This window comes from Macrotis lagotis, chromosome 4 (genome assembly GCF_037893015.1).
Source record: "Macrotis lagotis isolate mMagLag1 chromosome 4, bilby.v1.9.chrom.fasta, whole genome shotgun sequence".
Taxonomy (NCBI): Eukaryota; Metazoa; Chordata; class Mammalia; order Peramelemorphia; family Peramelidae; genus Macrotis; species Macrotis lagotis.
In genome coordinates, this window is record NC_133661.1 from 8,986,435 (window position 1) to 9,001,538 (window position 15,104).

At 47.6% G+C, this 15,104-nt stretch overlaps 1 protein-coding gene across 1 annotated transcript in view; it reads left to right on the plus strand.

The window, feature by feature from the left end:
• Positions 1–3,943: 3,943 nt before the first annotated feature.
• Positions 3,944–15,104, plus strand: part of ADAM12 (ADAM metallopeptidase domain 12) — a 371,590-nt gene continuing 360,429 nt past the window's right edge. Inside the window, exon 1 of the mRNA XM_074232182.1 lies at positions 3,944–4,058. Within this exon, the coding sequence (XP_074088283.1) occupies positions 3,944–4,058 (115 nt within the window). The remainder of the gene's footprint in view (positions 4,059–15,104) is intronic.

Here is a 15,104-nt window from a genome sequence, read left to right on the forward strand (position 1 = left end):
GGGTAGAGGTTACTGAGGGAATCTGAAACATCTTGACTTGCTCAATCAATGGTTCCAATACTTTGGCATGCCCCACAATTTTATAGATGATGAAACTGAGACAGACATTGATTAAATGAATTAGAGAGCTCTTTAGAGAAGAGTTGGCCATGACTAAAATCCTATCTGCCACAAAAAGCCCTTTTTAATGTTAATTAGTACCTCTACTCTGCTAATTATCTCCAAATTATATAATTATATAATATTTATATATATAATTATTATATTATTATATAATATATATAGTAAGGCACATAGTAGGTCCTTAACAAATGCTTGCTGACTAAGCCCAGAGGAAGGGCCCATTAGTGGAAAAGAGAACATGGCTGCCCCAAAATAGAGTTCCACCAGGTCTATTGTTACATAGGGGATAACAAAATAAATGGGATGAAAGGAGAGTTCCCCTAGGTGGGCTGGACAACTGGAAAGACCTCATTGAGGAGTTGGCACTTGAACTGGACCTATAATGGAGCATTTACCATTCCTGGGTTTCAGATTTCTATGTGGAAGCATGGGCCTGTTACTGAGGTTCTACATGTCTTTGGGTGAGTTTTCCAGCTCTTCTGAGCACCGGTTCCTTCATCTGTACAATGGAGATGATAATATCTCTATGTCTATCACAACTCATCACTACGGATATCCTTTATGAACCTTAAAACTCTAGAAAAATGTGAATTATTTTCATAGTGTCCAATTTTTACTGAGAGAAGGGGAGAGAGGAGCTCCAAGTTACAGAATATTCCAGACTTTCTCAATGAGAAGCACAGACTCTTAAAAGGAATTCTCCTTGCAATCCACACAAGAAAAGCAAGTGGATGAAGAACGTTTATCACTCAGTTTCCCTGTGCACTTCAGAGAGGTGCCCCACTGAGTGAGCCCATCTGTACATCTGTTTCTTAAACAAGTGTGATGGATGGAAACTGGGTGAGATGGAGTGGACAGGCTGGGTGGCCTTTGGGAAACTGGATTGTGTTGTCAACCATCCTAAGCTACTCCTCGACTCCAAACTATTCTCATTAAGACCAGAATTCTCCCACTGAGACCAGATGACTGTACAGCATGGAACCCCAGAATATCAGGGCAATGATACAAAAAGTCATTGGAGAGTCACATGGTGTGTGTAACATGCCCATAATAATACGTACTGGAAAAGTGAGCTAAGACATTCCACCCAGAAAATGTACCTGAGAGAGCACAATGTGGACAACCAAGAGCAGCACTGGTACCTAAGAAAGGTCTAAGTAACTCAGAGGCTTCTAGAATGGGTCCTGGAAGGACACAGACAAGAACTGACCCAGAAGGGAAGTGGGGGGTGGGCTGCAATCAACACTAGTGAATAGAGTACTCAAGGTCTCTGAATGGGTCCTCAAAGGGCACAGACAAGAATCACCCAAGAAGAAAAGTAGCATATGGGCTGCAATCTGCTCTATGAATAGAGTGCTCACAATGATGAAATGACAGATTCTTGAAAGTGATGCTGATATGGTCAGTGGAACTGGAACTAGTACCCTGATAACATGGGTGAATCAAGGATCTCGTTGATGTGAGCTGGTTGGCTGGTTGGTTCTAGTTCCTTGTTATCAAAGATGAACAAAATTGACTTTACTATGTTAGAGATGAGTTATAGTGAGTCCAACTGTGGCTGATCAGCCATATGAGCTTGGAATGCTCTAGCACAGGTTGGGTACAAGTGGTCCATGGGAACACCTTGGGGGGGGGGGGGAGAGTTACCCTGAACTTAGATATGTCATGTTTCCTTTAAGATGCTTCCATTCTGCCTTACTCATAGAGCCTAGCATCTTCTCTGATGAGGACACATCATGCTGGGCAGTCCTGTGCAAATGTCTGTGGGCAGAGCAGTACTGAAAATAGGAATGCCCTGAAGTTGTCACCACAGGGCCTGGCCCACAGTAGGAGCTTAATGAATGATTATTGATTGAATTACATTGCACATTACCACTGGGCTGGAACTCATGGCCATATTTTATATAATTGTCACTTCCAATAGGGTGCATTGGAATGCATGTAGATTGATCATTCCCTGCTAATCAGCACCTTGCTGTATTTTCTCCAAAGAAGCAGGTGGTGGTTATCTTTCGCCTCTTTGACTACACTATAGGAGTTCTAGCTCACACAGGGAGGGGGAGGGGGCTTCCTAGTTCTGGCTCTTACAGGGAGGGAAAGGGACTAACACAAGGAGGGAGAGGTGTTTCCCAGTTTTAGGTCACGTAGGGAGAGGAAGGGGCTTCTGAGTGCCAGCTAACACAAGGAGGGGGAGGGTCTTCCTAATTCTAGCTCACCCAGGGAGAAGGGGCTTCCCAGTGCTAATCAACACAAGGAGGGGGAGTCCTAACTCACTGAGGGAGGGGAAGGGGTTATCTAGTCCTAGCTAAGACAGGGAGGGGGAAGGGTCTTCCTAAAACCCTCTTGGCATTCCAGGGATGCCAGTGAAGAGTGTGACCTGGCCAATCAAAAGTTCCAACTTCCCACATCATTGTCTTCCATCTCAGATGCAGTGGCTGCCATGTCATAGCTTGGCCTGAAGTAGCCCACCCAGGCCACCCCATGCCCTGCTACTTCTGCCACTGTCTTTAAGGTGACCCCCAACGTCAGTTCTTCATAAAGAGGATGCCCCCCTCTAAGAGCCTGGATGATAATAAAGATGGGCCTTTGAGATAGGAGGCATTTCCCAAAGACAATCTTTCCATCATCTCCCAAAGCATTGATGTGCCAGAGGCCACACCGAAAGCTGGGAAGACGGGATGATGGAGGGAATGCCTGGCCTCGTGGAGCTCTCAGTCTAATATTGATCAGGTCCTTCTATTTAGATCTGTCATGTAAAGTCAGACGTGCTCTTACCTACAGACTTTAGAGGGAGTGTGTCTGGAAACAACATCCCTGGTCCTCGAATGTTCAGGATGGAGTCTGTTGGGCAAAACCATCCAAATGCAACAGAGACCTCCGGGAGGGATGAAATCCAGCGCAAACTATGAGAGGCGGCTTCAAACAGGAGAAAATGGGATTCTTGGATCTCAAATGATCTAATCCAACTGGAAACAGCAGAGGGAGTATTGAATGTGGAGTTCAAAGCCTTGGGTTCAAGGGCCACGTTGGGTGAGTCACTTCCCCGGGCCTCAGTTTCCCCCTTCCCCAAATGGGGGCTTTGGCATCAGTGACCTCTTGGGTTCTTTCTGTCTTTACATCTACAGCCCGTGGTGCCACCTCTTCCTATACATGTGTGCTAGTGAGGGGGACGGGGTGCCATCTCCATGAGCCTCAGTCTCTTCACCTGTAAAAGGACGGGGGAGGAGGGGAGGAAGAAGAAGAAGGAAGCAGAGGAAGAAGAGGGAAGAAGAGGAAGAAGAAAAAGGAGATGAGGAGGAGGAGGAGGAGGAGGAGAAGAAGAGGGGAGGGGCGGGGCCGGGGCGGAGGGGGGCGGCGGCGGAGCCCCTCCCCCGCCCCGCAGCCACATCAGCTCGGCGAGCGCCCCGCGGGGGCGGGGCCTGGGGCGGGGCCTGGGGCGGGGCCCGGGCGGGGGCGGGGCGGCGCGCGGGCGGAGGAGGGGGCGTTGTTCGGAGCAGCCGCCGCGGGCCCCGGGGCGGGGGGGGGGCGGGGGCCGGGGGCGGGGCCTGCGCCGCAGCCCGGGGCCGCTCATTCGCTCCGCGGCGGAGAGGCGGGGCGGGGGCGGGGCGGGGGCGGGGCCTCGGGCTCCGCCCCCGCGCCCCGCGCCCCTCCCGGCCCCATCCCCAGCCCCGCTCCTTCCCCGACGGGCCGGGCCGGCCCAGGGCTCCGCACGCGCCCCGGCCCCCGCCCGCGCCCCGGCTCCCGCCCGCGCCCCGGCGCCCGCCCCCGGCGCCCCATGGCGCCCCCCGCCCTCTGAGCCGGCCGGACGCGCGCCCCGACGATGCGGCCGCCGGCCCGGGCCCCCGGCGCTCGGACCCGGGGCCGGAGCCCGCGCGGGCCCCCGCCGCTGCTGCTGCCGCTGCTGCTGCTGCTCCCGGCCGCCCGCGCCGCCCGAGGTAAGCCCGCCCGGGCCGGGGCCGCGGAGCCTCGGACCCGACCCCGCGCCGGCCTCAGTCTCCTCCGCGGGGCCGGGCCGGGCCGGGCCGGGGCCACCTGTCAGGCCGGGCCGGGCCGGGGCCGGGCCGGGCCCCAGGGGCTTTTCCCCTCTAGAATCCCTGCCCCTCGGGCCGGAGCTGCCCACCCGGCGGCCCCGGCCGGTGCGGGGGAGCCAGGGCCAGAGGGGCCTGGGAGGGAGCCGCCTGTGAACCCCAACGCTGCGGGGGGACCCCGGCCCGCGCGCTCCCTCCGCGCCTCCGCTCCTCTGCCCCTTGGGGAGGGGGCGCTCTCGGGGGGCCGCGTCAGCTGGCTGGGGAGGGGGCACCGGCTTCAGAGCCGTGTGACCTTGGGCGCGTCACCCACGCTGCCCAGAGGCTCCTCCGGGGAATGCCCCCCAATCTTGGATCCGCACACCCAGCGCCAGCCCCAAAGGCCTGTGGGGAGGCTGGTCCGGGAGGCAGGATGCGAATACGGGGGGTGGGGGCATCCCTATGGACCCACCTGGAGCACCGGCAGGGAGGGAGGGAGGGAGGCCCCCCACAACAGGTGTGGGCAGAGACTCGGCCTTCCCAGTGCCCCGGGGCCTCACCGCCACTAGGGGCACCATCAGCCCGGGAAGTCTGCATGTGTGTGCATGTGTGTGTGCATGTGTGTGAGAGTATCTGTGTGTGTGTGTGCGTGCCACCGAGAGACACAGATGAAGAGACCCCCAGGGAGGCATCCCAGATGGCCCTTTCCTAGAGGGGCAGCTCTGGGATGTCTCAGGACAGGCCTCGGCCTCGGCCTCCGGAAAGCCGGCGCTTCAGATCCCCCAGAAGGAAGACGTCCTGGGAGAATCTGTCCTTAAACAGCTCGTGCCCAGACGGCGCACCAGCGGACATGAGAGCCCCCCAAACTCTCCTTCCTTTTTGAATCTGTCCATTTGAGATTTGACCTGTAAATGGGAGGCCATGGTACCTCCTGGTGTGGGAGAACTTGGGCTTGGATCCCTGGCCTCCCCTTACTATAACTCGTGTGACCTCGAGGAAAACATTCTAAGCCTCAGTTTCTCCATCTGCAAAATGGTGGATAGATCATCTCTGCAGTTCTAAATCCCGTCCCAGGGAGGAAGCTGTCAGGGGCCCTAGGGTCTATGTAGATGACCCCCGCCCCATTTTATAGAGAAAGGAAGAACCTGGCTGAGAGCTCCTCTCCAGAGAGGTTTTTGGCATAACCCTGGAGGGTCTTCCCTCAATCTTGTGACCCCAGGATTTGCCAAATGTGCTCATTTTGTAACTCTTTTAATTTTCTCCTCCCCCTAAATTATAAATAACCTAACCGATAAGATAAATATGTCTCGTCTTTAGATGTTGGGCCCTTGGCCACCAAAGCATGGGGAGGTCTGTCCTTCACTGAGGCAAAATCAAGGCCTTTGATCCCACCCCTTGGGAGGGGAGATGAAGTAAACGTCCAGAAGTCTAGTGAGAGTTTATTTGCTCCCCCAATCTTGAGTGGAATCAGTGGAGTGGACACAGACTGGCTTCTAGTAGTTCCTAGCTGTGGGGACCTGCACAGGCTATGTGAGCTGCGTAAATGGATGGTGATCTGCTTCATGGAGGAAGCACACCCACCCTGAAGTTTCCAGCCCCACAAATCACCCGCTCTCTAATGACGCACGTTTCTATTCTCCATTGTGCATTTATGTTCTACTTCTGCCTTAACTGGGGGGACACTTAAGGCCTAACCCTGTGCCCCGCCTAGAGCAGGAACTCTGGACCTGGTTTGTCTCATGGAGCCTTTGGCAGCCTGGTGAAGTCTTTGGACTCCACAGAATCATAGTTTAAATATATAAAATAAAATACACCAGATGCCAAAGGAAACCAAAAATTGGTGGAAATAAAATTATCCCTTTTCCATCCAAATTTATGGACCCCTTGGGTGTCCATGACCCTAGGTTAAGGATTCTGGTCTGAAGTTTAAAGAAACTCCCCACAGAATTCGTATATCCACTCTCATTGAGGCAGTTCCGAGTAGAACAGAAAGAACCTCAGGAGGCAGGAAGAAGCAACTCAGACCTTTGCTGACTGACCCTTTTGGAATCTCAGTTTCCTCTTCTGAAAAGTGAGGATCATTATAAATCTACTGTGTAAACAAGAAACATTTATTAAGCTCCTGCTGCATGCAACACAGCATACTAGCGGAGAGACTAAGTGTAGCTAGGTTATTATCCCTGGCCTCACAGAGCTCAGTCTCAGTAGGGTGTGAGCACACCCATAAGAATGGCTCTTCTATACAACATTTCAAAAGAGAGTGACCCTGGAGGCCAGAGGAAACATTACAGATGGAGAATCAGAGAGGGTCCTTGTGAGGAAACTGGAGAGCAGAGGTCTACACCACTCCCGAGAGGCCCTGAACCAGATTAAAATGAACCCGGGAACTATTTTAACAAAAATGATAAAAACGCAACATACCATCCATAGGTTAATGTGTGGTTTCCTAAGTCACTCTGTGACCGTCCAGCTTCATGGCCCCACTTCTATGTGAGCTTGTCATCATGGCTGTCGGGCCATCTGGAACTGTGGAAATGCAATTGATTATTGGTCAGATTTGTAGCCCTAGAGGATGCATGTTGTGTTCATCGAGCCATGTCATTGAAGGAAGAAGGAAAGAATATTTTTATTGAGTCACTTAATGAGCTATTGGTCCCGATTAGGCTATTTAATAAAGACAACTGGACTTTCTGTATCTGATTCCTAGAAGTGAGTCCTTCTGGAGTTAAGTGGTTCTTGCCTGAGCAGTCATTTGTGAAGACAAGACGAGCAGGTGTGGGGAACATTTTGAGATGTTTCATTTATAGCAAGTGTCTGATAGGGAGGCTCTCAGGCTGCCCTCCCTCGGGAGTCGAGTGAGCCAGTATTCCATGTCCAGGCTCTCTTCTATCAGCTCTCATGGGCTGAGAAGGTGAAAAATGATAGGATGGACTGGGAACATTTTAGAAAGTGGTTTCTGTCCATTAGCACACCAGTTTTTTCAAAGACTTCCTTTTATAAGGGCTATCCTCTGCAGAAAGAATATTCAGACAGTGGGTTCCGATGGGATTGTTGAGGGGAAATAACTGGGGGGGGGGGGGGCAGTACAATTTAGAACCACTCACCCAGGATGCCTTAAAAGAATATGTGAATAGTGTTGCTTTACCTACACTGAATTCTTGCTTCAAATGACCATTTCATCCACATACTGACTTGTCTATGTGGATGATCTCATCCTTAACAAACTCCCATTTACAACATTTCATGGCTTTCCTTTGGACATTTAATGACATTTTATTGAATTTCTTTATTGCTTCTGCCCAGCTTGTCTCTTCATGACTGGGTCATGTCTTATTTCATTTTCAGTCCATGGATGGTTTAGTGCATTTGAATCTTTCCTTCATTCAACTGATATTTCTTAAATGTCTGTTGGATGGTACTGGATGGTGGAAGACACTACGATACAATGCCTGTCGAGGGTATGGTTTAGAAGGGAGAAGCCCTAGACCCAGATGGCAATAACATACAGAATACAAATAGGAGAATCATAAGCTTGAGAGCTGGAAGGCTGCTTAGAGATCCTTTTACTATGGGGGAATCTGAGCAGCAGAGGCTAACAGGGAAAAAGAGTGGGGGTGGGGATTTGAACTAAGTCCTTTAACTCAAAGTCAGGACTTTTTTTTGTCTTCATCATGGTGTAATACTATTTGGGGAGCTGGATTCAAATCCTGTTTCTGTTGCTTTCTAATGGAAGGCAGTGGTGCAGTAGCACATGTATATGAAATTGGAGGTCCTAGGCTCTGGTCTGGGTCTGGCTCTTTCTCTAAGTTGAAGGCTTTTCAAGGGGTTGTTCTGGATGATCTCACAGGTTCTTTTCAGCTCCAACCTCTAACTGGAGTTGGGAGAAACATTACAGGTGGAGAATCAGAGAGGGTCCTTGTGAGGAAACTGTAGAGCAGAGGTGTACACCTCTCCTGAGAGGCTCTGAACCAGATTAAAATGGACCTGGGAACTATTTTAACAAAAATGAGAAAAATGCAACATGCCATCCATAGGTGATGTTAATATGTGGGACAATTGGGTTCAATATGGCTCCCGTGAGTCTGGGAAATATTACATTACATTTAAGCAACACTCAAATCCACTTCTAGTTATAGACTACACAGATGCCCTTGGGAAATACTATGAGTAAAATGAATTTCTGTAAATCAAGTTTCTTCAGAAGACCTGCATACTGAGCCTCCTTGTCCCCAGATCTGGGGCTTCTACACCCCAGAAATGCCACCAGACAGCTGCCTTCCCTGCAGGCCGACCTAATCTCTGCCATGGCAGCTGCTGGGATGAGGACAGTCTGGCTAAATGGGTTGGGGAGAGGGTGCAAGGATTAGGGTCCATGTGTCCTTGGAGGCAGAGAGACAGAAACAGCTGGAGAAGGAATCTGAGCCGCATTCTGGAAGCCACTTGCTTGCCAGCTAAAGTGCTGTCTGAACTTGATTAATGGGGGGGTCTTTCAGGCCCCTTTACAATCCTCCTCTGATACCTCGCTGGGCTATTGAGGTGGCTCATGATCAGAGACTCCAACACTCCAACCGAGTGAGAAAGGCAAACAAGATGGCACCAGACGGTGAGTGGAGTGCGAGCCTGCTGTCTGGCAGAAACCCGACCTCTCCACCTTGCTAGGTTCTACGGCAGATTAATTCTGAAGGGCCAGATCTTTGACCACAGCAAGGAAATGATGGTGGTTTGAAAGAATTCTGATGGCTAGCCTCCAAACCATTTTGTGATTGCAGAGCACTTTACCTTTGACCCCCACAACCGCCCTGTGAGGTAATGTTGAAGCTTCTAGGAGATATGGTGACGAGAGCACTGAAGTAGGAAAACCTGAGTTCCAATCTTGCCTCAGACATTTACTAGCTGTGGAATGCTAGCCTAGTCCCTTTTCTCTAAGCCTCAGTTTCCTAATTTGAAAAAGGAATAATAATAATAATAATAATAATAATAAGAGTTATTGTATGGGTGAAATGAGAATTCATTTGTTAGACTTAAACACAATGTAAATACTAGCTTTCCTGATTATTCCCATTTCACAGTTAGGGAAATGGGTGCTTTCTGAGGATCACACAGCTAATGGGCATTGAAGGCAGACTTTGAACTCCATGGCTGGGATGGGAGCCCTTGCACCACCCCACCAGCCTGCTCCTCGGGGCTCTCTTCCCCCTCCTGTATCTTTCTCACCCTATTCGGTTGAATTATATTATGAGGGGGTCAAACTATCACGCCATGATGTCATTGGTCCTCTTCAGAAAGGAAGGAAGGACATCAAAATGGAGCTCACCTGGAAAGGAACCTTCCTCTAAACATCCTTGTCATTTGTGAAATGAACATCCCAATGGCAACCAGTCTCAACTCTTAACTCCTTGCTTCCCTGTCATCTCTAGGTCAAAGAGCAGGGGAACTTGTTACTTCCCTTTGGATCCATGAGGATCTGTCCTGGGGTACTAGGCTTAAGGGGACCGAATAACAGGCAGAGACTTGTCCTACTTGGCTTCAGAGTGCAGAATTTGGGATAATAGAGAGGCTGATTTGGAGCGGATATAAAGAAGAGCTTCCTAGCAGATAGAATTATCCTTGATTATAATGGACAAAGTTAGCAAGAGAAAATGGAGTCATTACATGTTCACACTTGGATGGACTAGAATCTAGGCCCTCGGAGTCTCAGAGATGAAGGCACTCCGAGTTTCCTGCCATCTCTATAGAACTAAGACAGATGCCTTTGGGTGAAGTTGATTTTACCCAGCTTGACATCCATCTGTTTGGTTTCCCCCTCCATTGGTGACTCATTCTTTTTTCCCCCTAATATTTCTTCAAAGCACATAGACCCTACCATGGTTGGAAAAGCTGTGGGTTATGTTTGTTTTGTTTGGACTTCTGAGATGGCCATGACTGTCCGGCTAGTTGGTTTGCTCTGGCTTCTCTGACTTCATTCCCACTCTCAGAAGGACCCCTCTGGCCCATGAATTACAGACTTTTACTGCCTCTCCTGTCCTTAAATACACAAGAAGAGCAGTGAAGTCACCTGGGTTCCGTCCTGTGGTGCAGCCAAGTTTCTCCTGGCTTTTAAAGCTTCTGTCCATCATTCTTTGTCCTCTCTTCTGGGGTCAAGTAGAAGAGCCCAGTTCTCTTGGTTGGGCACTGGACCATGGATGGGTACTACAGAATCCTGAATGTAGCTGCTCAATGAATGGAGAAGTATCATGAGTTAATTCTGTGGCATATGGACTTCAAGTATATGCTCCTGCAAGAAGAACTTTGAATGTGGACTGCTGACACATGGCCTTACCATTGGACCTTGGCCAAGCCTTTTGGACCTCAGTTTCCTCATTTCACAAAATAAGAATGTATCTTTGCTCTCCAGATTAACTGGAAGATGAAATGAGGGATTTAGGGACATTCCTTTATTTCTGTAGGACTTTTTTTTAGGTTTTTTCAAGGAAATTGGGGTTAAATGGCTTGCCCAAGGCCACACAGCTAGGTAATTATTATCTGAGGCTGAATTTGAACTCAGATACTCCTGACTCCAGGGCCGGTGCTCTATCCTCTGTGCCACCTAGCCGCCCCCTCATTCCTTTATTTCTTATAAAGATGTAGAAATAGAAACTCTCATTGTTACCACAAAGGTTCTATCCTCATCTTTGTGTGTGTGTATCCCCAATTGTGTGTTTGTGTGTGTGTGTGTGTGTGTGTGTGTGTGTGTGTGTGTGGTAACCTATGAGCTGGGGCCACTTCCTAAGAAGGACATTTTCCTCCAATTTCTGTGAAATATCATCAAAGTCCTTTTAGGGTCCCTTAGAAAAAGTATATTTACAAACTGGTGAAAATCTTTGAAATTTTTCTATGAATTTTTTGGTTGCCGAATTTTGCTACTATGCCATTCAAAAAGTAGATGGGAGTCTCTTACTAAAGTGACTTCCTTTTTGTACTAAATTTACCCAAAGAACAAGAACTGAATGTGATTTGTTTAAAATACATTTTATCCAAATGAGTCAAAACTTGACCATGGAGTAAAATGACTTCAACTTTCTACTATTTTCCTTAAAGAAAAAAAAAAAAAAGATTAACGAACCATCCACTGATGTTTTAAGTTTCTTGGCTATAAAAGTGAAGGAAAAGACAAGTGTAGAATTTATGAGCAAGAAAACACCTGAAAGCTGATTTTACTTGAGATCTGCATTTTAGAGAGAAGGGGATTGGGAGGGGGCAGTAGTGTAGCGGGAATATCTGTGATTTGGAGCCAGAGGAGTAGGTTTGATCCTTCATGCTAGAACTTACCAGTGCTGTGGCTTTGGGCAAAACCATTTCCCTCTCTGGGTCCCAAGTTTTCACCTGTATCAAATGAGGAGATTGGTCTTATCATCCTAGGACCTCTATGAACCTCACTATCTCTTTTTGTAAAAATAGGAAATTGAACTAGATCTTGAGGTCTGGAATAGAATTCTTAGATTCTTTCCAGCTCTGTTTGGTTTCTAGTCCAAGATGATAGACTAGATCTTGAGGTCTGGATTAGACCTGCAAAGCCCCTTCCAGTTCTTAGTTGATCAGAGTATAATTGGACAGTCTGACCAAGGAAATTAATTATACACTTACGAATCTGTGGGGTCAGTCCACAAGCATCAGCCAAGCATTTACTTTGTATGGGATATGGCTGCGTATATCAAGAAAGGCAAAAACAGACCTTGTCTTCAAGTGCTGAAATACAGTTAACACTTGGGTCAATGGAGATCATCTGAAAGGGAAAGGCAGTTGAAAAACACAACTCTCCCTGATGAGGATTCTCTACAGCTCACACTGGTGACCCCTTTCCTCCTGTTGGCAGGATGCTAAGGCCTTGGAGGGGATGAAGAAAAGCCTTTGTTTGACTTAGAACTAATTGTAACCTTGTAAACATTGGATAGCATGATGCTGACGCTCCAGTAAGGAGAAGAAAATTGGCTCCTGCCCAGCCGGCTGCTCTCAACCTGGATCACTCTGAGTATGGGGTCCATGGTGTCTGTTACACGGGGTCCTGAAACATTTTAGAAATGACAGAAAGAAGTGGGGAGGATTTTGTCATGTATTTTCCTCTAGGGAAGTTCTAGAATTTCTCGACCTGAAGAACTTTTTATATAAATAGAAGTTCAGAGGGGTAGACTGAGTTAGGCAAAATCCTCGGGGAACCTAGGCCAGTGGTCACAAACTCGGGTTGCCTGCTGCTTTCAGTGTGGAAAGGCCTTTGTCTGTTCACAATATGAACAGCCGAGTCTGAGTCCTGGGCTAGCCCTATTTCTAGCCTGCTACATGTTCCCTCACTTTATAATTTACATGATTTTCTTGTATATTTGAGACACATAGTGGTGCTTAATAAGCACTTTTTCATTCCTTCCTTTGTTCATCCTTTCTTTTTCCCCAATATTTTGAACCACCACTATATGGTTTTTATTTACCAGGAAAAAGAATACTATGTCCTCTTGTCTGATTACACAATTAAACCATTTGCTTTGATGCGCCATGATAACAGTGAGCTTTTCAAGCTATTATTTTTTTACTTGAAGGTTTCGGAAGCATTTTACAAATTTCCTCCTCACAACTCCCCTGGGAAGCAGTGGAGGTGGTGGTGGCAGCCCTGGGGGGGGGCCATTAGGTGGCATAGTGGGTAGAGTGCTAATACTGAAGTCAGGAGGACCTAAATTCAAATCTGGCCTCATATACTTACTAACTGTGACCTTGGACAGGTCACTTAATCCTATATACCTCACATCCAGGGCCATCTCCAGGGGTCCTGATCCATAGCTGGACCAAGTTGACTTCAGGAAAGAAAGTGAGGCGGGTGACTTAGCCAATTCCTCCTCACTCCAATCCAGTTCATGTTCTTGTCATGACATCACCTCTCTGTTGTCATGGTTTTCTTGGAAAACAAAGGACAAACATCATCATCCTCATCCTCATCCTCATTATTCCCATTTTAAGATGAGGAACCTGAGTAAAAACATCACTTGTACAAAACTGGTCTATGTATGTCATGGAACACTATTGTTCTATTAGAAACCAGGAGGGGATGGGAATTCAGAGAAACCTGGAGGGATCTGCATGAACTGAGCGAGATGAGCAGAACCAGAAGAACATTGTAGACCCTAACAGCAACATGGGGTGATGATCCACCTTGATGGACTTGCAACAATCAGGGACATTTTTGCACTATCTGTGATGGAGAATACCATCTGTATCCAGAGAAAGAACTGTGGAGTTTGAACAAAGACCAAAGACTATTACCTTTAACTTAAAAAAACCTGTTATCTCATTATATAATTTTGCTATCTCTTATACTTTATTTTTCTTTCTTAAGGATATGATTTCTCTCTCATCACATTCAACTTAGATCAATGCATACCATGGAAACAATGTAAAGACTAACAGATTGCCTTCTGTGGGGGTGGGGGGAGGGAAGCAAGACTAGGGGAAAAATTGTAAAACTCAAAATAAATAAAATCTTTCAAAAAAAAGATGAGGAACCTGAGGCAGACAAGTTAAGTGACTTGCTTAATTTTGAGATAAATTGATCACCTGAAATCTCATCACTTTGGATAGTCAACCCCTTCCTAACTGCCTCCAGACTGTGAAGGGGGGAGCTCCAAACTCCTCCCAAGATTTTCCTTTAGAGAAAGTAGGATCTGGACTCTCCAACTACCTCTTCACTTCTCATCTGCAGCTCTGCTTGCTTTGGGCTTCACAGAACAGGATGCTCCCTGGTGCCTTCCATCCCTGTTTCCCAGCTACCATTTTGTATGGTTTCCCTGCAGTAGATTGTAAGCTCTTTGAGGGCAGGAGTTGTCAATTGTTTTTATTTGTATACCTACCACTTAGCCCAATATCTAAGTGCTCAATAAATATTTTTAATTGAATTGAATTTGCCCAGGGTCCCATAGCTAGTGTGTCCATGGCATGAAACAGAGAATAAATACTTTACAGAACATAAATGCAAGGTGGTTAGGAAAGGGGGTGCTAGAAGGTAAGGGGATCTGGAAAGGTTTTGTGACAAAGGTGGGTAGGGCTTCCAAGAAGTAGAAGTGAGAAAGGAGGGCATTCCAGACTTAAGGGCTGCTCAAGGTTAAGCAGCAAGATGGGAGATGTGTGAAAAGCAAAGAGAAAACTCTCTCCAAGCTGGACCATAGACAGGAGGAAGGGGAGTCATGGATAAAGAGGACAGGACAATAGGTTGATACCAGGTTGAGAGGGGTATTGAAAGCCTAAGGTGGGAATTTATATTTGATTCTAAAGGTACTAGGAAGTCACTGGGATTTATTGAGTAGAATTGATGTCAGATCTACAATATGTAAGAATATCATTTTTAATATTCTTAATAATATTTAAAAATATCACTTTGGCAACTGGGTGGCAGATGGACTGGAATGGAGGGAGCCTTGCAGAAAGACATTAGGAAACTCTTGTCATAGTCCATTATGTACACCATATGTTATGGTCAGAATATGGGCCTCACCATGGTGGAAGAGACACCAAGTTCTCTTCTATATTAAAAACCTTTAGCGCTTGCTAGTTTCTTACTTTATCAGTTTCTAATTTCCTTGGTCTGGCCTTCATAACCTTGCCCTCCGCAACCATGTTTACCCATTAGTAGCCATTGTCATCCTCCATACTTCCTCCATACAGCCAAAGGACCAATAGCTTTGTCCTTGATGCTTTTGTTGCTGTTCAGTTGTGTGATTCTTTGTGACCTCAGATGGGGTTTTCCTGACCGAGATACTGTGCTTTGCCCTTTCCTTCTCCAGTGGATTAGAGCAAAGATTAAATGCCTTGCCCAAGGTCAAGCCGGTGAGTATAAGAGGCTGGATTTTAATTTAGGTCTTCCCAACTGTAGGTCCAGCCCTCGATTCACTAAACCACCCACCTGCTTCTTTTAATATTCAGACCTTCCTGATTCCCCTCACCCAGCCTCAGCTCCTTCAT